Below are 22918 nucleotides of genomic sequence, written 5' to 3' on the forward strand. Positions count from 1 at the left end.
CCATGTAAAATGGCAGAGCGGGGTCAGCGGCCGCTGAGGCACATAGTGCGCAGAGATCGCCAACTTTCTGCAGCGTCAATCACTACAGTCCTCCAAACTTCATGTGGCCTTCAGATTAGCTCAAGAACAGCGTAGAGAGCTTCATGGAATAGGTTTCCATTGCTGAGCAGCTGCATCCAAGCCTTATATCACCAAGCGCAAGGCAAAGCATCAAATGCAGTGGAGTAAAGCGCCGCCACTGGATTCTAGAGCAGTGGAGACGTGTTCTATGGAGTGATGAATCGCGCTTCTCTGTCTGGCAATCCAATGGACGAGTCTGGGGTTGGCGGTTGCCAGGAGAACAGTCCTTGTCTGGCGGCATTGTGCCAAGTGTAAAGTTTGGTGGAGGGGGGATTATAGTGTGGGGTTGTTTTTCAGGAGTTGGGCTCCGCCCCTTAGTTCCAGTGAAAGGAACTCTTAGTGCTTCAGCGACAACCCAGCGACAAAGGGGAGGACCCCTTCCTGTTACAACATGACTGCTCTCCAGTGCACAAAGCAAGGTCCATAAAGACATAAATGAGCGAGTCTGGTGTGGAAAAACTTGACCTTCCTGCACAGAGTCCTGAGAGTGGAGACTGCAGGCCAGGCCTTGTCCAACATCAGTTTCTGACCTCACAGATGTGCTTCTGTAAGAAGGGTCAAAAATTCCCATAAACACACTCCTAAGCCTTGTGGAAAGCCTTCCCAGAAGGCTTGAAGCTATTATAGCTGCAAAGGGTGGGCCGACATCATATTAAACCCTATGGATGTCACTAAAATTCATATGTGTGTGAAGGCAGAAGAACACATACTTTTGGCATATAGTGTATATCAATGTTGGAAAAACTTTTTTCTCTAAAATTTTATCTCCAAACTTTACAGGATAAGGAAAACACGTACTTTACTTTTAATGTAATGCAATGGAACCAGACTTTTATTCCAAGTAATTCTAGGCCATTTCCTTTGGTCCAGATTTTGACACAATGTAAATAGCAACAGGCATTTTCACATTGAAAGAGGTTTTGTTTCGACAGCAACGATATGTATTTATGTTATAACTGAAGTTTGGTGGGGGGGCCTGCCTGAAATCCATCCCCCTCCAATCTAATGCCCAATAAATTCACATCCTCAGCTTCTGTTCCCATGACAAAGTGTTCACAATCCCACCACCACCCCATCTCTTCCCTGTTCCTCAGTTCTGCATCAGTCCTACTACAGCTATGACGGGGGCTCGGCCTTCTAGCTACAGGCAGAAGCTGCCCAGAACTCCAGCCCAAGTTCTTGGAGTTCTCCTCCCTCCTCTTCCCTCATACTACCACCAAGTTAAAGGCATGGTTGAAACAATGTATGCAATACCATCCAAAATTTTCAGGCACCTGAGAAAGATAGATTTAAAAAGCTATTTCAGTGTTTATATGCCCCTGTGAACCAGAAGGATAAGCAGCTTAGAAGATTTGTGTGTGTGTGTGTGTGTGTTCATTTGCTCAGAAAATCACTAATATTAGAGTAGATACAAACTACATTGATACAAGAAGTACTATATTTGTGATCATTTGCATTTATTCTAATGATGTGCAATGTTTTCACTGACAAAAAAACACTTTTACTGCTGAGATATATTTTTTTTATACATACATATTTACAGTATTGTACATATTGCTGCTGTTAAAACAAAATCTCATAAGTAAGCATTTCTTTACATCAGATTAAATAGAAATAAACAAACAGTAGACGTACACTGCAATATGATGATGTGATGTGTGTAAGCTTAACCATTTCCTAATATCTCCTCGAGGAAGTCCAGCACTTACAGTTATCATCCAATAGCTACTTTATCTAATTAGTCATTCAATGTGTGAAATCAGGTGCTGCTGGCACAACTGAACAAATGCTTGAAATCACAGAATTGACAGGATCCAAACATGCTGTCCTAACTGTGATCTTCTAACCAAGACTTCAGCAACTTTTTAAAAGACACAAACAAAAAAATCATAATTACATACGCAGAACTGCACTGCTATTTAACTGTTTTCTATTGTCAACTTTGCCTCCAAGCTTTTTCTGCATTTTTAAGTTTGTTTTTTTCTTTTACAGTGCACTTTCATTTTGTTAGTGAGTATTTTCTCTGTGCCAGTCAGACTAGCTTTGGGAAGTAGACACATAAGTGCTGCCTTGGCAGTTTGCTGTTTGGGAGCCAAGCCTAAAAAGCATGGTGGAGGACATAGAAGATTACAAAGCGAAAGATAATTGCATCAGCCTCGAAGAAGAAGGAAGTCAGTGAGCCAGGTTAGAGCAAAACGTGCTGACTTCGCTCTCCCCTTCAAAAAAAAAAAAAAAAAATGAAAGAAAAAAAACAAGCAAACACTAAGCACTCACCGTTCTGCTCCAGCTGCTCTCACACTGCACTCAGCAAATGCCTCAGAAAATAACAGTGCATATACATTTACGGTCTGGAGCAGCAACGGGAGAAACTTTCTCATATGCAGAGAATACATTGTATAATAGCAGACTTATCGTGGGCTTGGGCTGCACAACATATTGTTATTTAATTGTTCTCATGATGTTGGCACGATATTGCAGGAGAATGCAGTATGCAAATATATGCAAATTAACTTTTTTACCGTACGCTCTAAACATTGTGACCAATCCCAGTTCCAGATGAGTGTCTCTGTTTTGATGAATCATGGTACTCATGTAATGCAACAACAGAAACGGTGGTGACAATAATGCAGGCCAGTCACGCCACAGTGCATTTTAAACATACTGCTAAATATATTGCAATACATACCAGTATAATCGCAATACTAGTATTTTGTCGATATCATGTAGTACTATCACAGTCACATCATGTACACACAGTGCTCACTGTGGGACTATTTAATTATATCAGCATATATTGCAATACATAGCAGTTTAATCATATATTGTGCAGCCTTATCACTGTTACACAATTCACACACAATCGCCACTGTGGGACTCCCTATTTACCCCCACTGGCAGTTCTCCATGGCCCTCATAGTCATCTGACTTGGAGATCCCATGACCCACACAGCATATGCAAGCACTGCAACCAGGAACTAATCGTTTTAAGAAATCAGTCTGGAATGTGCATTACTCAAACACACCCACTAATCGAGCTCAGGCAGTTATTAGGCTTCCAGAAGGAGTGTGGTTAGAGGGGAGTGGCATGGCAGGGCATGTAAAAGCAGCTTCCAGGAACAGTCTAGTAATACGGCGGCGGTTAAGCTGACGGATAGCTGTGATGTCTGGACTATGAGGACAGATGTCCTGAAGGAGCGAGAGCTTGGCTCATAGGGCCCAGCTGTGAATCAGCTGTGATCTGATAAGCCGTTATCAGAGCGACTACCACAGATTATCCCCTACGTAATACATAGTGGCACAAGTATATTCTGATGTGCTCCCAACAGCAGTGAAGATGAGGAGGTAAAAAAAAAAAAATTGTTGTCTTTTCCTATAAAGTTATAGTTTTGGAGATACACGTTTCTCTTTGGACAATGATGATATATATGAATGTGTAGTAAAATATATGGATTGTCGTTTTATGGAAAATAAAAATAAAATTAGCACAATTTTCTCTATTACTATATTATTTTGGTATTCTCTATTATGTTACTATTTCTGTTCTCTATTATGTTCTGTTATATTGCTAATGTAGCTAAAAAGGAATGAAAGCTAATGTAATGTAATTTAATGTAGCCACTAGCTTAGCATCATTTAACTACATGCCTGAATCATAACAAACTTTTGGCACTATTAGTGATTCACATTAACATGTTTTGTCAGTTCTAAATTGAACACAGACATTTGAAGTTTGTGAAAGACATGTCATGTTTGGTTTGAATCTTGTAACCGTTGGAATGAAGTACACTGGTTAGGCTACCACTCACAGTAGGAATTCCAGAAGGCCTAAAGCTAAAGTTTTTTTTCTCACAATATTGGTTCCACTGGAAATTTATGGTTGATTCCACTGTTAGTCCCCCATTGGAAGTAGCTAATCTAAAGCATTAGGCCTTCAGTTCCGTTCCTGAAGGCCTAACCAATGGAAAAGCTTGCATGGCCGTATGTACTTAGACAACACAAAGAAAGTATTCTGATTAAATCATTTTTCAATGGGTGGTTCAGGAATTTAACCCATTGTTGTTTCCCACCAAAATAAATTAAAAAAAAAAAGTTTTGCTACAATACTTAAAGACTGTAGATACAGCCAACATGATGATTCTATTACATAAAAATAGAAATTATTAAACATTGTCTGAAGGCCTAGAATGCCCTGAGGGTTCCTTCCTGGTATTAGATACTGCTATTCATAAAAATAAACAAAATTCAGGCTTCATCATGGTTGTTGCTGCCACTACTACTACAACTTTGTTTGTCTACAACTTGAAGCATACTAAAGGCTTTACAGCTTGAGCAAAGCACACAAAGCAGAGTTACTCAGACAATATAATCTTTCCCTCTGCTGTCAACTGGGACCAGTCCAAACGTACACACCCCTTAGCGAATCCCCATAGAAAACATGTGGTTAATGACGACATGCAATCAGGCACCCATCCCTTTAATAAAGTATGACCACAACAGCTGCGTGCACTGATGTAGGCTAGTAGTGCTGGGTGTAGAGCTGAGGACTGTGCTCTGTCTGAACCGCATGCAACTGCTGACTGCTGCTAATTAGCACTTGCATTTAGAAAAACACACAGTCTGTTGTTCAGAGGAACACCACATCCTGACTAAAGCAGTGTCTCCCAATTCCTGGCCTGTCCTCCACCTGCACTGCCCAGTTACGTGTTTTCCCTGCACCTGAGTCATGTTATTATGTAATGATCTAGTCTTTCCGGAGCTGAATCAGGAAAAACATGAAACTGTAGAGTGCAGATGAGCTGCAGGACTGGAATTGGGAAACTCTGGCTTGAAGTATTACATCTGTAAAGGAACTAGGCCATTCTGTTGACTACAGCAAAGGTTAAAAAGTACAGTAAAAGTTTACATATATTTTGCTTTCACAATGCAGTTATATTCATGGTAATATGGCCAAAAGAATCCATGGTTATTTGAAGTTTTTTAGCAGTGATAGTGAAGCTAGGTGTATATATATATATATATATATATATATATATATATATATATATATATATATATATATATATATCTGTGGCGAGGAGAATACCTGAAAGGGGAATTCCACTGATTTTTTTTTAAATTTCACAATAATTTTGTCCTTGAGATGCAGTCATTCTAGATTGGTTTGATGTGATGAGGTTTATTGTAACTTAGAGACTCTGCAGTGATGATAAGGACCAGGGGTCACAACGTCTACAATGCAATTATAGGCAATTTATTTATTTATTATCCAAAACTGCTAGTGAACCTACGTGTGCTTGCTGAGTTTTCATATGTAAAATTGATGATGATACAACAGGCATAAATCTGACAAAAATAACTTTTCTTTGGTTTCTTTGGAGTCTATTTTGCCTTAGAACACCCTCCATGTGTCCATCCACCATGAACAGATTAAAGTAAATCGAGTCAAATACATTTTAGGCCAAAAAGTATCTAACAATATCTTATACATGAAGCTATTCCTAACCATTTCATTTAATAACTTTCTGTAAGGGAGCTTTCAGAGGTGGACGTCTGTCTCCTATCACCACCATTCTGAACAAATCTGAGTCTGTAATTCAAAAACGCTGCTCAAATGGCTAATGTTCCAGCTAGAGGCCTAGGTAAACATCTGTATTTACATTTATGTGAAAGGCATCAGTAAACAGGACGACTGAGAATATCAGTGAAGAATGTGATGAGACTTCAGCCACATTCTATCTACAACTACATGGGGTGGGATATTATAGCAAAGCTACAGTGAATAAACCCCTCACTGCAATATATATATATATATATATATATATATATATATACAACCCCAATTCCAATGAAGTTGGGATGTTGTGTAAAACATAAATAAAAATAGAATATGATGATTTGCAAATCCTTTTCAACCTATATTCAGTTGAATACACTACAAAGACAAGATATTTAATGTTCAAACGGATAAACTTTATTGTTTTTTGCAAAGATTCACTCATTTTGAATTTGATGCCTGCAACACATTCCAAAGAAGTTGGGACAGGGGCATGTTTACCACTGTGTTACATCACCTTTCCTTTTAACAGCACTCAATAAGCATTTAGGAACTGAGGACACTAATTGTTGAAGCTTTGTTGGTGGAATTCTTTCCTATTCTTGCTTGATGTACAACTTCAGCTGCTCAACAGTCCGGGGTCTCCGTTGTCGTATTTTGCGCTTCATAATGCGCCACACACTTTCAATGGGAGACAGACTGGACTGCAGGCAGGCCAGTCTAGTACCTGCACTCTTTTACTACGAAGCCACGCTGTTGTAACACGTGCAGAATGTGGCTTGGCGTTGTCTTGCTGAAATAAGCAGGACGTCCCTGAAAAAGACGCTGCTTGGATGGCAGCATATGTTGCTCCAAAACCTGTATGTACCTTTCAGCATTAATGGTGCCTTCATGGATGTGCAAGTTACCCACGCCATGGGCACTAACACACCCCCACACCATCAGAGATGCTGGCTTTTGGACTTTGCGCTGATAACAATCCGGACAGTCCTTTTCCTCTTTGGCCCGGAGGACATGACGTCCATGATTTCAAGAAACAATTTGAAATGTGGACTCGTCAGACCACAGGACGCTTTTCCACTTTGTGTCAGTCCATCCCAGATGAGCTCGGGCCCAGAGAAGCCAGTGGCGTTTCTGGGTGTTGTTGATATACGGTAGATGGAGCGACGAACTGTGTTCACTGACAGTGGTTTTCTGAAGTTTCCTGAGCCCTTGTGGGAATATCCCTTACAGAATGATGTTGGTTTTTAAAGCAGTGCCGCCTGAGGGACGGAAGGTCACGGGCATTCAATGTTGGTTTTCTGCCTTGCCGCTTACTTGCAGAGATTTCTCCAGATTCTCTGAATCTTTTGATGATATTATGGACTGTAGATGATGAAATCCCTAAATTCCTTGCAATTGTACATTGAGAAACGTTGTTCTTAAACTGTTGGACTATTTGAACCTCGCCCCATCCTTGCTTGTGAATAACTGAGCCTTTCAGGGATGCTCCCTTTATACCCAATCATGACACTCACCTGTTTCCAATGAACCTGTTCACCCGTGGAATGTTCCAAACAGGTGTTTTTTTGAGCATTCCTCAACTTTCCCAGTCTTTTGTTGCCCCTGTCCCAACTTCTTTGGACCATGTTCAAATCAAATCAAATCAAATTTATTTGTATAGCGCTTTTTACCATGGATGTTGTCACAAAGCAGCTTTACAGAATTTCGGAAAAGACAAAGTTTTAACAGGACTGTAAGAATGTACAAAAACCGTGTTGCAGGCATCAATTTCAAAATGAGTGAATATTTGCAAAAAACAATAAAGTTTATCCGTTTGAACATTAAATATCTTGTCTTTGTAGTATATTCAATTGAATATAGATTGAAAAGGATTTGCAAATCATCGTGTTCTGTTTTTATTTATGTTTTACACAACGTCCCAACTTCACTGGAATTGGGGTTATGTATATATATATATATATATATATATATATATATATAGAGAGAGAGAGAGAGAGAGAGAGAGAGAGAGAGAGAGAGAGAGAGATATTACATGTTCTATGGTGTAAAAGCATCAGACCTGGTTTACTGAGATATGAAAATTAGTGACATGGTCAGATGAATCGTCCTTCACCATGTTCTCCACGAGTGGGAGAGTGCATGTGCAGTGTACACCAAGAGAACAGTGCAGCTCTGAAGGCTTGATATGGAGGCTCTGTACTGCTGTGGGGGGCATTTTGTTAGTCTGACCAATCAACTTTATACAAAGATGACATTGCCGTCCTGATGGGAGTGGTCTCTTTTCTTACAGGGCTCAAGGGGTCACTGAATGGTCTGATGAGTATGAAAATGATGAAAATCGCATGATGTGACCTTCACCACATCTTACTGAACCTGTTTGAACAGCAATGGAAGCTTTTCAAACTAACATTTCTACCACCATCATCAAAACACGTATGGAGGCAATATATTTTACAGCACAATACATTTCCAGAGACTTGTAGAATTTAGGCCAAAGTGAACTGAAGTCCTGCTGGCACGCTCTTTAAAAATCTGAAGAACCATTTTACTATGCAAAGAACCATTTAAGCAAATGTTCCCGTACAGAACTCATGGCTCTAAAGAGAACCACCCCCCTTACTGAAGAACCTTGAATAGCATCATTTTCAAGAGTGTAGCTCATGATAGCCTATTACCTTACTAAGGTACTTTATATTGCTTTTGGCTTCTTTAACGTGTCAAAAATGACGGCCTCTGTTTTCCTGAGGGGTTTGAGCAGTGATTTGTCTACTCTGAGCAATTTTGCCGTGGCTCGCTACTGCCATCCAGCGGCCACTTTCGGGATGACACAGTTCTGATCTAAAATAAATTCAGATCGAACTGTTTTCTTTTTCCTGACTTTATTTTTTACAGTAGTTAAAATCCATTTGTGCGCACGATACATTGATGCCAGGTCTTACACACGTCGTGTGCCTTATATATATATATATACTGTCTTTCTGGCCATACGTCTTTTTTTTGAACCGGCAATATGAAAGGCAGCTCCGCTGTCACCTCATGGAAAGCGCCTGCAGAATGGGGTCTTTCCTCTCCTCCTCTGCTGCAGGGGTCATGCCCAGACCCCCTCAGTAATAATTCTGCCCTCCCGCGTCTGAAACTGCAGCTTTTACACCGCGTGTGGTTCGGAGTCATGATGGGCGGCAGGACGAGCGCTATCGCGGCCGGAGTCGGCGCGGCGCTGTTTGTCGGTTACTGTATTTACTTCGACAGGAAGCGACGGAGCGACCCGAACTTCAAGCGCAAGCTGAGAGAGAGTGAGTGCCTCGCGCTGTATCGGCGCGCGAAGCCGCGCTGATTTACCGACTTTAGTGTTTGTCAGTTCACTGTTTTATCGGCTGGGTTCTAGTATGAAGTCCATTCGAACGGATTTAGCCTGGAAATTGAAGGGTTTCAACCAGCAGTCCGTCCGCGGCGCCGCCGAGACTCAAGCTCAGCTAGAGAGGAATACAGTCAGTACCTTTAGCGATTAGCGACGTCTGGAGCTGCGGGCCGAAAATAAGTACAACTAAAGTAGCTGACAGTGTATTAGAATCCTTTCTCTGTCTGTCTGTCTGTGTCTCTATCTCTCCGTGTCTGTCTCTTTCTCTGTATTTCTCTCTGTCTGTCTCTATCTCTCCGTGTCTGTCTCTTTCTCTGTATTTCTCTCTGTCTGTGTCTCTGTCTCTCTCCGTGTCTGTCTCTTTCTCTGTATTTCTCTCTGTCTGTCTGTCTGTGTCTCTGTCTCTCCGTGTCTGTCTCTTTCTCTGTTTTTCTCTCTGTCTGTCTGTCTGTGTCTCTGTATCTCTCCGTGTCTGTCTCTTTCTCTGTTTTTCTCTCTGTCTGTCTGTCTGTGTCTCTGTCTCTCTCCGTGTCTGTCTCTTTCTCTGTTTTTCTCTCTGTCTGTCTGTGTCTCTGTCTCTTTCTGTGTCTGTCTCTTTCTCTGTTTTTCTCTCTGTCTGTCTCTCTGTGTCTCTATCTCTCCGTGTCTGTCTCTTTCTCTGTATTTCTCTCTGTCTGTCTGTCTGTGTCTCTGTCTCTCTCCGTGTCTGTCTCTTTCTCTGTATTTCTCTCTGTCTGTCTGTGTCTCTGTCTCTCTCCGTGTCTGTCTCTTTCTCTGTTTTTCTCTCTGTCTGTCTGTCTGTGTCTCTGTCTCTCTCCGTGTCTGTCTCTTTCTCTGTTTTTCTCTCTGTCTGTCTGTCTGTGTCTCTGTCTCTTTCTGTGTCTGTCTCTTTCTCTGTTTTTCTCTCTCTCTGTCTGTCTGTGTCTCTGTCTCTCTCCGTGTCTGTCTCTTTCTCTGTTTTTCTCTGTCTGTGTCTGTATCTCTCCGTGTCTGTCTCTTTCTCTGTATTTCTCTCTGTCTCTCTGTGTCTCTCCGTGTCTGTCTCTTTCTCTGTATTTCTGTCTGTCTGTATCTCTCTGTGTCTGTCCGTTTCTCTGTTTTACTTTGTATCTGTCTGTGTCTCTCTCTCTCTCTCTTTTTCCTTTTTGTCTATTTTCTCTGTGTGTTTTTTTCCTTTTTGTCTGTCTTTCTGTCTTCTCTCTGTGTCTCTTTGTGTCTGTCTGTCTCTCTGGCTGAGTTATGTCTGTCTATCTGTCTCTCAGTCTCTCTTTGTGTCTGTCGGTCTCTCCTCTGTGTGTCTCTCTCTCTCTGTCTCTGCCTCTGTCTTTGTCGCTGTCTTTCTGTCATTTGGACGCAGCGTTTTTAAATCTTTGGACTGGAACTAAACTTGGTGTCTTGTGTCTTGTATTTTCCAGAGATCCGTTCATGAAATCTGTGAGGTTTTATGTATCAGCTACATTTGTAATTCATTTCTACATGAACATTTTCATAACGTGTCTTTATCTCATCGAACAGCTCAACAGCTTTGTTTTTGTTGCTGTGCCTTTAATACCGATATGTACAAGAGCTCAGTTCTGATTGGCTGTCCTGTATTGTCTCCTTTAAAAAGCAGTTCTGGCTGCTGTGTGTAAGGACAGGGCTATAACTGCCATATGCTGAATAGGCAGATATATGAAAATGTGTAGGTTTTCATGACATACAGGCATAAATTCCATATATTCACAATATGTCCAGTAAATTACATGTTTTTGAAGATTTCATAGTGTGTATATATGTGTTTATAACAACTTCAACTCTTCTGGGAAGGCTTTCCGCAAGGTTTAGGAGTGTGTTTATGGGAATTTTTAGCCGTTCTTCCAGAAGCACATTTGTGAGGTCAGACACTGATGTTGGACGAGAAGGTCTGGCTCACAGTCTCTGCTCTAATTCGTCCCAAAGGTGTTCTATCGGGTTGAGGTCAGGATTCTGTGCAGGCCAGTCAAATTCTTCCACACCAAACTCACTCATCCATGTCTTTATGGACCTGCTTTGTGCACTGGTGCGCAGTCATGTTGGAACAGGAAGGGGCCGTTCCCAAACTGTTCCCACACAGTTGGGAGCATGAAATTGACCAAAATCTCTTGGTCTGCTGAAGCATTAAGAGTTCCTTTCACTGGAACTAAGGGGCCGAGCCCAACTCCTGAAAAACAACCCTACTTGTCTGACAGCATTGTGCCAACCCTACTTGGCACAATGCTGTCAGACAAGTACTGTTCTCCTGGCAACTGCCAAAACCAGATTCATCCATCGGATTGGCAGATGGAGAAGCATGATTCGTCACTCCATAGAACACGTCTCCACTGCTCTAGAGTCCAGTGGCGGTGCTTTACACCACATTCAATGCTTTGTATTGTGCTTGGTGTTGTAAGGCTTGGCTTGGCTGCTCGGCCATGAAGCCCATGCCATGAAGCTCTCTACGCACTGTTCTTGAGGTAATCTGAAGGCTGCATGAAGTTTGCAGGTCTGTGGTGATCGACCCTGCAAAGAGCTGGCGACCATAGTAGTGTGGAAATTTCACGACTGGACTTGTTGCACATGTGGCATCCTATTACTGTACTACGCTGGAATTCACTGAGCTCCTGAGACCGACCCACTCTTTCACGAATGTTTGTAGAAGCAGTCTGCAGGCCTAGGTGCTTGGTTTTATACACTTGTGGTCATGGAAGTGATTGGAACACCTGAATTCAATTATTTGGATGGATAACTGAATGCTTTTGGCAACATTGTGTGTGTGTGTGTCTCTATCTATCTATCTATCTATCTATCTATCTATCTATCTATATATATATATATATATATATATATATATATATATGTGTGTGTGTGTGTGTGTGTGTGTGTGTGTGTGTGTGTGTGTGTAAAATTACACACACTCACTCACTCACTCACTGGCCACTTTATTAGGTACTAATTTCTATTGCTGATTTATTATTGCTAGTAAAAGGATGGACCCCTTTTGCCTTCAGAACTGCCTTTATTCTTCGTAGCATACTTTCAACAAGGTGTTGGAAACGTTCCTCAAAGATGTTGGTTGGTTATTTGAGTTACTGTTGCCTTTCTATCATCTGGAACCAGTCTGCCCATTCTCCTCTGACCTCTCACGTCAACAAGGCATTTTCATCCACACAACTGACCGCTCACTGGATATTTCCTCTTTTTCGGACCGTTCTCTGTAAACCCTAGAGATGGTTGTGTGTGAAAATCCCAGTAGATCAGCAGTTTCTGAAATACTCAGACCAGCCCGTCTGGCACCAACAACCACGCCACATTCAAAGTTACTTAAATCCCCTTTCTTCCCCATTCTGATGCTCGGTCTGCACTTCAGCAAGTTGTCTTGACCACCTCTACATGCCTAAATGCACTGAGCGGCCATGTGATTGGCTGATTAGCTATTTGTGATGATAAGCAACTGAACAGGTGTATCTAATAAAATATAAATAAAATGTATTTTAAAAATAAAACAAAAACAGACAGCAATTGTTTTTTGTTTGCAGGAAGGAAGAAGCAGAAGGCAGCACAAGAAAAAGCTGGGCTATCAAGGGTAAGGGCAGTCCTGAATTATTATTATTATTATTATTATTATTATTGTTGTGGGGTTTTTTTTTTTTGTTGTTGTTGTTGTTCCACTTCAGTCTCTGTTCCTCAGTGGACCCTTTTTAAAAGAGTTTCCACTGTGAGTAAATCAAAGTTAACTGCTGAGTGGTCAAACTGTAACGCCTCTCAAACTGGCAGACACGTAAAAGCGACCAAATACGATGTGAATTTGATATAATGCATATGAACATTGTGCACTTTGTGCTGTCTGGTCTGAAATTTGCATGCATTGTCTAGCTACCAGATCTTAAGGATGCTGAGGCTGTTCAGAAATTCTTCCTCGAGGAGATTCAGCTGGGAGAAGAACTCTTGGCACAGGGTAGGGTTCGTTTTTTTTTTTTTTTTTTTCTTTTCTTTTTTTTTTTGTACAAATGTAAAATTTGAACACCCCCTGTCAAATTACGTGTTGTTTTTCCAAGTGAAATGTTTCTCATCCTCTGCAGGGAGTTTACTTAAATATGGTATTTTTCTGCAAACTAGTCTACAGTTCCTGTTTACATGCTAGTTAAACATGCAAAATATAAAACATGCTTTGACGTTTGCACAGTTCAGTTTAGTTAAATAGTATTTGTATGTTAGAGTGCGAAAGTGTGCATAGAAAATCAACAAAATGTCACTTCCCAGGGGTGTCCTAACTTCTGTATATGACTGTAAATTACTACAATGTAAATGCTGCCTACCTGCGGCATGTGTGGGCAGAACCCTTTTTGGTGCTATAGAGAACCATATACAACACATTCTCCATCCATCTGAATAATCATTGATCATGATGCAAAGAGCCATTTAATCATGTAAAGGATTAGTTGAGTGTTCATGGTTTTCTATATAGTGGGGAAATTTAGCCTAATTATATGGAGCTTGTGAACTGCTTTTAGATTAATTTGACTAATCAGAAGTAACCAAACATCACAAACACACACAACCAGCAGGCCAGAGCACTGTGTTAGGCTTTCACTCCTCAAACTAAAAAAAGAATGTATTGGTGTTCTTAGCCAGTAGTAGACATTTGCGATGTAAATCATAATCGCAATATTGGTCATAAAAATTGCAATTATATATTTTGCCAAAATCGTGCCGCCCTATTTTCAGGTTATGAACTTGCTATACGTTCTAATTCATATTCAGTAATATGTAGGAAAAATCTATGAACTTTATATCAGTCAGCTTTAGTTGATACAGTAGGACTATAATCATCTTCCTCTTCTGTCTTCTAGGAGACTATGAGAAAGGAGTAGACCACCTGACCAATGCCATCGCGGTGTGTGGTCAGCCTCAGCAGCTCCTACAAGTGCTGCAGCAGACTCTGCCTCCACCGGTCTTCCAGATGCTCCTCACCAAACTGCCCACTATCAGTCAGGTGAGGAACAAATGGAGTGTGCTTGCTGTATTATGCTATGGTTTGTTTGTCCATGGCTTCTTTATGCTGTTCACTGGCGTCTTGGCAAATATGGTGGACATCAGTTTTCAGTATGGAATGTAATCAAAAGAACATGTCAGACATAGTTGGGTAATTATTAGTAGTTAGCATCTAACTACTAATAAATATGTGACAAGTTATTGGAGGATGGCTTATCCCATTGTAATAATAAACCCTGTTGGCGCTTGATTAGTTTTACCGGAGAAGGTGCTGTAATTTGAGTAATTACAAGTAAAAACTGTGGAACAAATTCTAAAACTCTCTCTCAGAGCTCCCTCAGTGATAGTCAACATCTCAGCAATGTAATGGGAAAACAGCATTTCCTTTTTTCTTTTTTCTTTTTTGTGAACTGAAGACAGGCTAAGAAGGTTAACATTTAAAATTGAGCTTGATTTAACCCACTTCCTTAATCTTCAAGTTCATGACAAGATCACTGAAATTTGCTCATCATTTAATTTTGTTTTATTTACATTTATTTTTTTTTCCCAACTTTTTGCAAATGGGTTTGAAAACAAATCTTACTTCAACCAAACCTAGTACATCATATCAAACATTGAATATCAGTGATGATTGTAAAGGAAACAGTGATTGTCATTATTCAAGACAAATGGATATGTGAGGATTTTACCCTCTCAGCCAAAGAAAAGAGGCCAAACTGAGAACATATCTAGATAATGTTACCTTGCTAAATTTAGCTTTGATCAGGTAAGGCGGACAGCAAGCCAAGTCATTTCTGTTGTTTGAGTGATCCATTTTATGTATTGTAGTGATTGAAAGACTGTTACTGTAGTTAAATAACTCCCTAGCAGTCACATTGCCTAACTAGCTTTGTTCTGCATTTGCTAGCTAATGAAATTCTACACCACCTTCCATCCTCAAAATGCAATATGACATGGTCGTGCCTAGTCTTTAAACCAAAAAAATCTCACACTAGACACTACTGCAGCACCACTAAAGGATGCGAGTAAACCACTTACAACTGATGTAGCTTTGATTCCATCTTTAATTTTGCTAGTGTGCCCTTAATTCACCTTTTAAAGGGCCTATATTGTGGAAAAACTAATTTCCCAACCTTGAAATAAGGTTAATCAAGTTGAACCAATGTAAGATGTCAGCTCTATAAACTAACTGTTCCCCTCTTTCTTACAGCGCATCGTTAGCGCACAGAGCGTGAGTGATGACGATGTGGAGTAAGAAGAGGCCCTGTTATTTATGTGACGCTCCTCTGTGGAACCTTCTCACAGCTGTTTTACTCGTCCACCATCAAATCACTCTCCTGTTTCATCCCAGTTTATATAGTGGCCACACAGAATTTTTCTGATAAACACTAATTTGTCTGTAAAGGCTACACAAGCCTGTAATTTGTTAACATCTGTTAAAAATATTGGTGTCTTTTAATGTCTGGCGACCTATTGTTAACCTCTAGCTTGATGCTGTCAGGTAACTAACAGTGATTAGTGTTTTCAAATGTGTAAATGAATGAGAGGCATTGTCATGTTTCCAGTTTTCCTTATGACAATATATTTGTGCTAAAAATCAGCGAATATGCAACAAGCAAATGCTGCACATTGTTCCCAATTCTTCCTTGGCCATAGACAAAATGTTTACATTGTCAGATCCAGTGATTTTTCAGTTCCATTCCTGGGGGGATACATGCACTGGACGTTCTAGACATTTTCCCCTTTCTGACCAAGCTTGTGAAGGAGGTTAGTGGGTGCCTGAGGAGTTTAATCAGACGTGTTGAGTAGAACACAAATGCAGTGTGAACAGGACTGGGATTGAGACTCACTAGGCTAATCAGTTATTCAGCATCGAGTCATTTAGTTGTATGAAAGAACAGGTCAAGAAAGCAGGGGGTTAAACTACAGAGCTGAATGTTTTAGAAAGTAGGCTGTTTAGTTTTGTACAAAGCCACAGTTGTATGCAGATGTTTGACTAAATTAGGTCTTGTTGATTTTCTAACACATCCTGTACAGAGAACATACTTAAATATGGCTTTATTTGCTAAGTTAATATATTGGAAGAAAATAAAACCATAACTTTTGCACAGATTTTATGCACCTGTTAAATTCAGCAAATTAACAGTAGTCTTGCATTAAAACGTGCAGAAGTGTGTTTTCTGAAGAGGATGTTAACTTATTTTCACTTAGAAAAGCAGCAGTTTGTCAACTTCTGCATATGACTTTACTATAAAGTCAAAACATTATGCAAAGTTCTTGCATTACTGCAGTACTTGTTTATAACCCATGCATTCAGCTTTGCAGTTGACCTCCTGAGTTCATGGAAAAACATTCATCAAGTTATTTTAAAAATCATGTAGAATGTCTTACGTATTACTCGTTTGCGGTACTTTTGAAGGTGCTTGAGTATTGTTCTTGGTAAGCTGATTTGTAATGGAGAGTCTCCTTTTTTAAACTCAAAATAAAAGATGGATGAAGCCGTGACGTTTTTATTTTTCTTAAACGGAAATGTTACAAGACACGGTCACACTGAGGAAACACTTAAATGTTTGCAGGCTTATTTTTCTTGGGCTTAAATCTCTTTTTCAGTCCTTTGCCCTTCTTTGTGCTGGGATCCACCATCTCCCCTGTGAAGGACGTTGATGTTTTGTTGCCCCTACCAAAACCTTTTTTAAAGGACTGTCCTGCTGACTTGTTGCTTTCAGCACTCTTGGCACCTTTAAAGCTTCCAGGCTGAGGTCCTTTCCTCCTCCCTGCACCTTTCCCACTCTGTCCTTTAGCATTTCTCCCTGAAGCTCGGTTGCTTTTCTTCTCTTTCTCCTTCTTCACTGACCTCTTCACCCTGATCGTCCGATCAAGCAGCTGGGAACCATTCAACTTCAGGGCTAGCATTACAGAATCTGCGTTCTGAAAAGACAGGAAAACGACTTACTCCGCACAGCGTAATAACAGATACTGTTACACAAACATATAAACCCATCACTTCTAAATGGTGTCCAAACAAAGATCAACAGTGGTTGCAAGCAAGACAGTCAGCTTCCACTTAGTTTTCATCTGAAATTGATGTAGAATATTTATTTCTATGTTGTAACAGCTATGAGAGCTAAGTGCCCACTACACTACAAATAGCAATCACTGGGGTCCAAGCACCACAGGCTTTATAGAACCAGAAAGACACAAAGGATGATTAAAGTTTTTAAAATTGACAATGGATAGTTGGGTCTTAAGATTTTGGCCAAATTTCACATTTGCACACTTTCTTTTGGCTTCAGTATGTTATCCAACTTATTTTCTCTTCAACAGATAAATCAAAATGCCTAGAAAAACTATAATACCTTGACAAGATTTACATAGTTGCACAGAAGTCAATGAATTAACTTATTACACAGCAATTACCCCCATAAAATCACCTCTGGCCTCCAAGTTATTATTTCAGGCTTTACAGGGTGACTTGCATCAGCCTACACACCATATTTTGGCATGTTTTCTCTCATGACCCTAATGTTACTTTCAATTATACTAACAAAAGAAACAAAACAAAAAAAATGAAAACCCTAGGCGTATTATTTAGGAACTACAAGGAATTCATTAGAAAAAATTGGCCGAGCAATTCTTTAGGTACAGAAGTATGTAATAAAACTTGGCCCTGGCCATTTAATGGGTTAACCAGTAATATCATACTTCACGCCTTCCCACTATCTCAATCAATAAAATCTGTGTTTAATATATACAACACAAATCATAATTGTAATATAAAAAGCCACAATGTATTCCTTCCCTAACATGCAACCATACTAGAAAATGATAAGATGGAAAACATTATAAGGATGTAACGATGCAATACACCGATCAGACATAACACTATGTATTCTTGTTTCTACGCTCATTGTCTATTTAATCCGCCCAACTTACTATATAGGTGCACTTTGTAGTTCTACAATTAGACTGTAGTCCATCTGTTTATCTGCATACTTTTAGCCCCCTTTTACCCTGTTCTTCAGTGGTCAGGACCCTCATGAACCCTCACAGAGAAGGTACAATTTGGGTGTTGGATCATTCTCAGTAATGCCATAACACTGATGTGGTGGTGTTTTAGTGTGTGTTGCACTGGTCTGAGCGGATCAGACACAGCATTACTGGAGTTAAAAGGGGGCTAACATAGTATGCAGAGAAACAGATGGACTAGAGTCTGTAACTGTAGAACTGCAAAATGTACCTATATATTAAGTGGATCTGACAAATGGAAAATGAGCATAGAAACAGTCATAATGTTATGCCTGATCGTGAATATCCTAACCGCATTGATTCATGCGTTGTATTATGACTAGCATGTTAGCTTGTGGTTAATGTGTTAACCTGGGCATAACATTAGCTTGCGGCTTGGACATTAGGTCTAGACGCTATGAAGCACAGCTTCTGTTTCAAATATTGTAATCTTTTAATTGACTAAAAAATTAAAATGCAAGCTTTAACAAATTAACATTAGGCACTTTTTTAGGCTTTTCTTATTCCGTATCAAAATTGTTTGAATGGAGACCATTGTACCATATCAAACTGATTAATGATATTTTATGATGTGATGATCTCACCTCGAAAAGGACATAACCAAAGCCCTTTCCCACACCGGAGTTGTGGTCCCTCACCAATCGCACAGCCTCCACTTTTCCACACTCCTCAAAGTGTTTCCGCAAAGGGAGTTCCATTATGTCTGTGAAGAAAGGTGAAGTTCTTAAGGAAAAATTACAGAAGATATAATTTCTGTACACTCAAATGCACACTGACTAAAGACAAAAATGACTTGAAGACACTTACCATATGGAAGATTTCCCACAAATACAGATCTCTTATGGTCATGCTAGAGAAAAAAAATATATAAAACTATGACAAATTCTGAATATATTCCAACTGAGAGCCATCAAGAAATCACAATCATTATGAATGCAAGTTAATATTAGTTTTAGTTAGTTAGACACTCACCAACAGATGCTTAGAAACTCGATCCACTCTGATGTAAACATCTTTCTCAATCTCCAACCCATTCCTATAAAATAATACCACGGAGTTTGATTATTGGATGAACGAGGTGGTATCAGAGTACATTTTCTTCATATATTTAGAGCTGCACAAAAGTCAGAGACCACTTTTTATCGATTTAATTTCTGGTCATAACGGCCATTAAGTACAAACTATTCAATTTTCAGCATCAGGCAAGAAAGCAAAAAACAAAATTACAAATAAGCCTGCTCAACTAAATATATCTTTTCAGTTGTTAGTGTCCTCCTTTTGCCTTTATTACAGCTTCCATTCTTTTCAGGAGACTTGCTTTCAGTTGTTCAAAAAAAAGCTTTTTCCACACCTCCAAAGTTCAGTCATAGAACTTTTTTCTGCTTCTCACAATCCAAATAATCTCAAACGCATTCAATGATGATGTCTGTACTCTGGCATGGTCCATCTATTTTTCTGAACACCAGCACTTACTTTGTTTGATTTACAAAATGTTCTTTTTTTTAAGTAAAATCTAATAATAAACTGTGATATGAAAACACCTAATTTTATCATTTAAATATTTGACCCAATAAAAGATTTTCCTATTAATTCCAAGATCTATTACCTTTGCAGAGCATTCACTGCCCCTTCTTCCTCTTTGAAGACCACATATGCATTGATGCTTGGCCTTTTGGGGTCAACCTGGCGTCTAGAAAGGAACAACGAAGCTACCTCATTAAAAACCAAACACAAAAACACACAAAAAACTTAAACCCTTTACTTTACATGAGAAGCTGAGAAGATTATCACATACTGAATGGTGGCTAGCCGTCGTGATATTGATGGATCCTCCCGAACCTGTAAGAGAATCCATCAGAAAACTACTGCCAGGTAAAATGTAACGTTTAGCTGAAATGTGAAAACACTTACCACTGAGCGGAATCGAACTGATTCAATGCCTCCCAGATCCCTAAAGATCCTTTTCAGGTCCTACAAACCCAGAGAAACAAACAATGCACATGATGGATCTTCAGTGCATGCTATTAAACTTGCCTTCAAAACTGTTGGTAGATATGCTGGTCGATGGACTACCTTCTTTTTGCAGTTGACAGGCAAGTTGCCAACAAATACAGTCCTTTTCAATTTGATTCTCTCCTCTGCTGGGTTCTGTTGAATCTTTCGTCGCTTAGCTGGTTGCTCATCTTCTAGCATTCCTCTGTCGTAGTGTAATTTTGGAGCTTTGTGTTTGACTTTCTTTGGACTTTTCTCTACGTCTTCATTATCTGCATTTTCTAAGGCTGCTTCCCTTAAAGACAGACAGAGGATTTGATTTGCTTAAAACCAAGCCAAACTGTATTTTCAAACAATGTACTGCAATGTGAAAAACCTGCTCTGTAGTTTCTTTTCAGCTGCTGATTTTTCTTTGGGAGTCTTCTTCTGTTTCAGAGCTTCTTTACTGCTTGCTACCTGCCCTGCTTCAGGTTTTACACAGCTGGTCTTCTGCTCAACCTGGACCAACAACAAAGACAAATCATTACTATGAAACACCTATTCAAGAGACAGTCATGACATCAGGCACTTACAAATTCTGATGTTCATCAATAGTGTGGGCCTACCTTTGCTGCTGGAACAAAGACAAGAGTGTTGGAGGATGCGGACGAGAATAGGGAGGACAGAGATCCAGTCGATGGTGTGGTTTGCTTTGCACCCAGGCTGCTTGACACCAGGCCAACAACATAATCCTGTCCCGCATTACTCACTGCCACCTCACTACAAGAGAAAATACGGTCAGTGGTAAATCCATAAAAATCCAAATGCATGTAATGTTTACAGAATGGATTGTTAATGTTCAGTGAAGAGTAGAATAAGTGCATATTTTAATGAAAGGAGAAGTTCACAATAAAATTACTTAACATTCAACTTTACCCCAAACGTAGTCGACTGGTCAAATTTGCTTTATTAGTAGAGCTTTGAGGCTTATACAATAGAGTTTGATGTACACAAACTGAGCAGCCATAACATTAAAATCATTGCACTGTTTGTAAACTCTCTCTACTTTCCATATAGGAGTCACCACAGAGCACGTATTTTTTGAGTGGTGGATCGATCTCAGCACTTGAGTGACACTGACGTGATGGTGGTGTGTTAGGCGTGTGTTGTGCTGGTATGAGTGGATCTGACAGCAGTACAGCTGAAGTTTTTGAACACTGTGTCCACCGACTGTCCTCTTTACCAAACACTCCTACCTTGCTGGTCCACCTTGTTGACGTAAAGTCAGAGACAGCAGCTCAACTGTTGCTGCACAGATTGAGTTAGTCATCTTCTATTCCTTCATTAGTGCCCACAGGACGCTGTTGTCTGGATATTTTTGGTTGGTGGACTATTCTCAGTCCAGCAGTAACATTGAGGTGTTTAAAAACTCTAGCAGCACTGCTGTGTCCAATCCACTTGTACCAGTGCAACACACACTAACACACCACCACCATGTCAGTGTCACTGCAGTGCTGAGAATGATCCACCACTAAAATAATACCTGCTGTGTGGCGGTCCTGACCATTGAGGGACAGAGTAAAAGGGCGCCTATTAAGTGAGTGGAGCTCCTAAATACAGCATAGAAACAAGGAGGTGGTTTTAATGTTATGGCTGATTGATGCATAAGTCTATTTGTTGATGCAATGTTAGCCTCACAGCTCCATAACTAAAGAATCAAACAGCACACACCAAACTTGTCTTGGCCAACTCACTATGTTTGTTTGGGGTAGAAGCAAAAATGGTCAAACCTGATTTTCTGTGAACTACTCCTATGAGCCTCCTTTTAGAGTTAGAACTACTCTTAAATACACTCTTAAAAAAATGGGGTTCTTCAATGGGAACGGTCCTGTTTAAAACCATATCATGCTTAAATGGTTATCTGCATGGTGAAATTGTTCTTCAGACTGTTGGAGAAAGTGTTGTAGCTATATGGTTCTATACTGCACTAAGAAGCGTTCTATTACTATAAGCTTGACACCATAACCATAGCAGACCCCTTTTTGGTGCTATGTGGAACCATTTTTGAAAAGCCATATACAACACATTCTCCATCAACAGGAAGACCCATTTTACCACATAAAGAACAAATTAAGCCTGAAACGGTTTTCTATAGAATTCATGGTTAGGGTTAGAGCTATTACTAAAGAACCCCTGATGGATCACTTACTTTTAATATAATTTTTGGTATGTTTTATCTATTGCTTCACTTTTATTACTCGTGATTTATTTGATGATTGCCGAGGTTTTGACACGTTTTATTTGATCTGTTATTAAGCTGCTATATTGTTGCAATTTGAACGGGTTATTAATTGCTTATACTATTTTTACTATGAAATTGACTATTATGGTTTCTCTTCTTTCTTTTTTTTTTACTATCCATTTTTTTAATCCCTGTCTTTTGTGTTGGCTCTGCTCTATATTGTGAGTGAGTGTACTCCGAGATTACATAAAGGTACCTAGACTGACTGACTGATTTTTTTTATAGTGTATATAGTCTTATATAATTTAACTGCTCCATCTTAAGAAGAATTTTACTCCACCGGTAAGAACTTTTAGCATATTTATTTCAAACCCAAATTATGCAACAGAGACCACGAACCTCTGAACTGCGTGTTTCCTCTTCATGTTTTCGGCGTTCTTCTCGCTACTTTCGCTGCTTCAGCGTCGGCTTTTACGTTTTCACTGTAAAACTGAGCCCACACAGCTGTTTATAAGCGCTTATCCTTCCAGCAAAATATGAAAATCTTTTAGTTTTTCCAGCACGGAAAGCTCCACATGCTCCTCCGCCACGGGTGCACCAGCTTCTCTTCCCCATCGATAGCAAAACCGTCGTAAGTCGTGGGTTCCGACCCTCA

At 39.9% G+C, this 22918-nt stretch overlaps 2 protein-coding genes across 2 annotated transcripts; one reads left to right on the forward strand and one right to left on the reverse strand.

Annotated features, from left to right (window-relative positions):
• The first annotated feature begins 8735 nt into the window (after positions 1-8735).
• tomm20b (translocase of outer mitochondrial membrane 20b) lies at positions 8736-16527 on the forward strand. Its single transcript, XM_017702443.2, has 5 exons — positions 8736-8970; positions 12569-12615; positions 12906-12987; positions 13883-14025; positions 15235-16527. Exons 1-5 carry the CDS (start codon positions 8847-8849, stop codon positions 15277-15279), a joined length of 441 nt encoding a protein of 146 aa, XP_017557932.1. The 5' UTR covers positions 8736-8846; the 3' UTR covers positions 15280-16527.
• Positions 16519-22897, reverse strand: rbm34 (RNA binding motif protein 34). Its single transcript, XM_017702441.2, has 11 exons — positions 22663-22897; positions 20648-20801; positions 20419-20540; positions 20124-20337; positions 19962-20021; positions 19846-19889; positions 19657-19740; positions 19023-19086; positions 18858-18900; positions 18635-18753; positions 16519-16952 (listed from the first exon to the last, which is right to left on the reverse strand). Exons 1-11 carry the CDS (start codon positions 22686-22688, stop codon positions 16587-16589), a joined length of 1296 nt encoding a protein of 431 aa, XP_017557930.1. The 5' UTR covers positions 22689-22897; the 3' UTR covers positions 16519-16586.
• Between the last annotated feature and the right edge of the window lie 21 nt (positions 22898-22918).

This window comes from Pygocentrus nattereri, chromosome 15 (genome assembly GCF_015220715.1).
Source record: "Pygocentrus nattereri isolate fPygNat1 chromosome 15, fPygNat1.pri, whole genome shotgun sequence".
Taxonomy (NCBI): domain Eukaryota; kingdom Metazoa; phylum Chordata; class Actinopteri; order Characiformes; family Serrasalmidae; genus Pygocentrus; species Pygocentrus nattereri.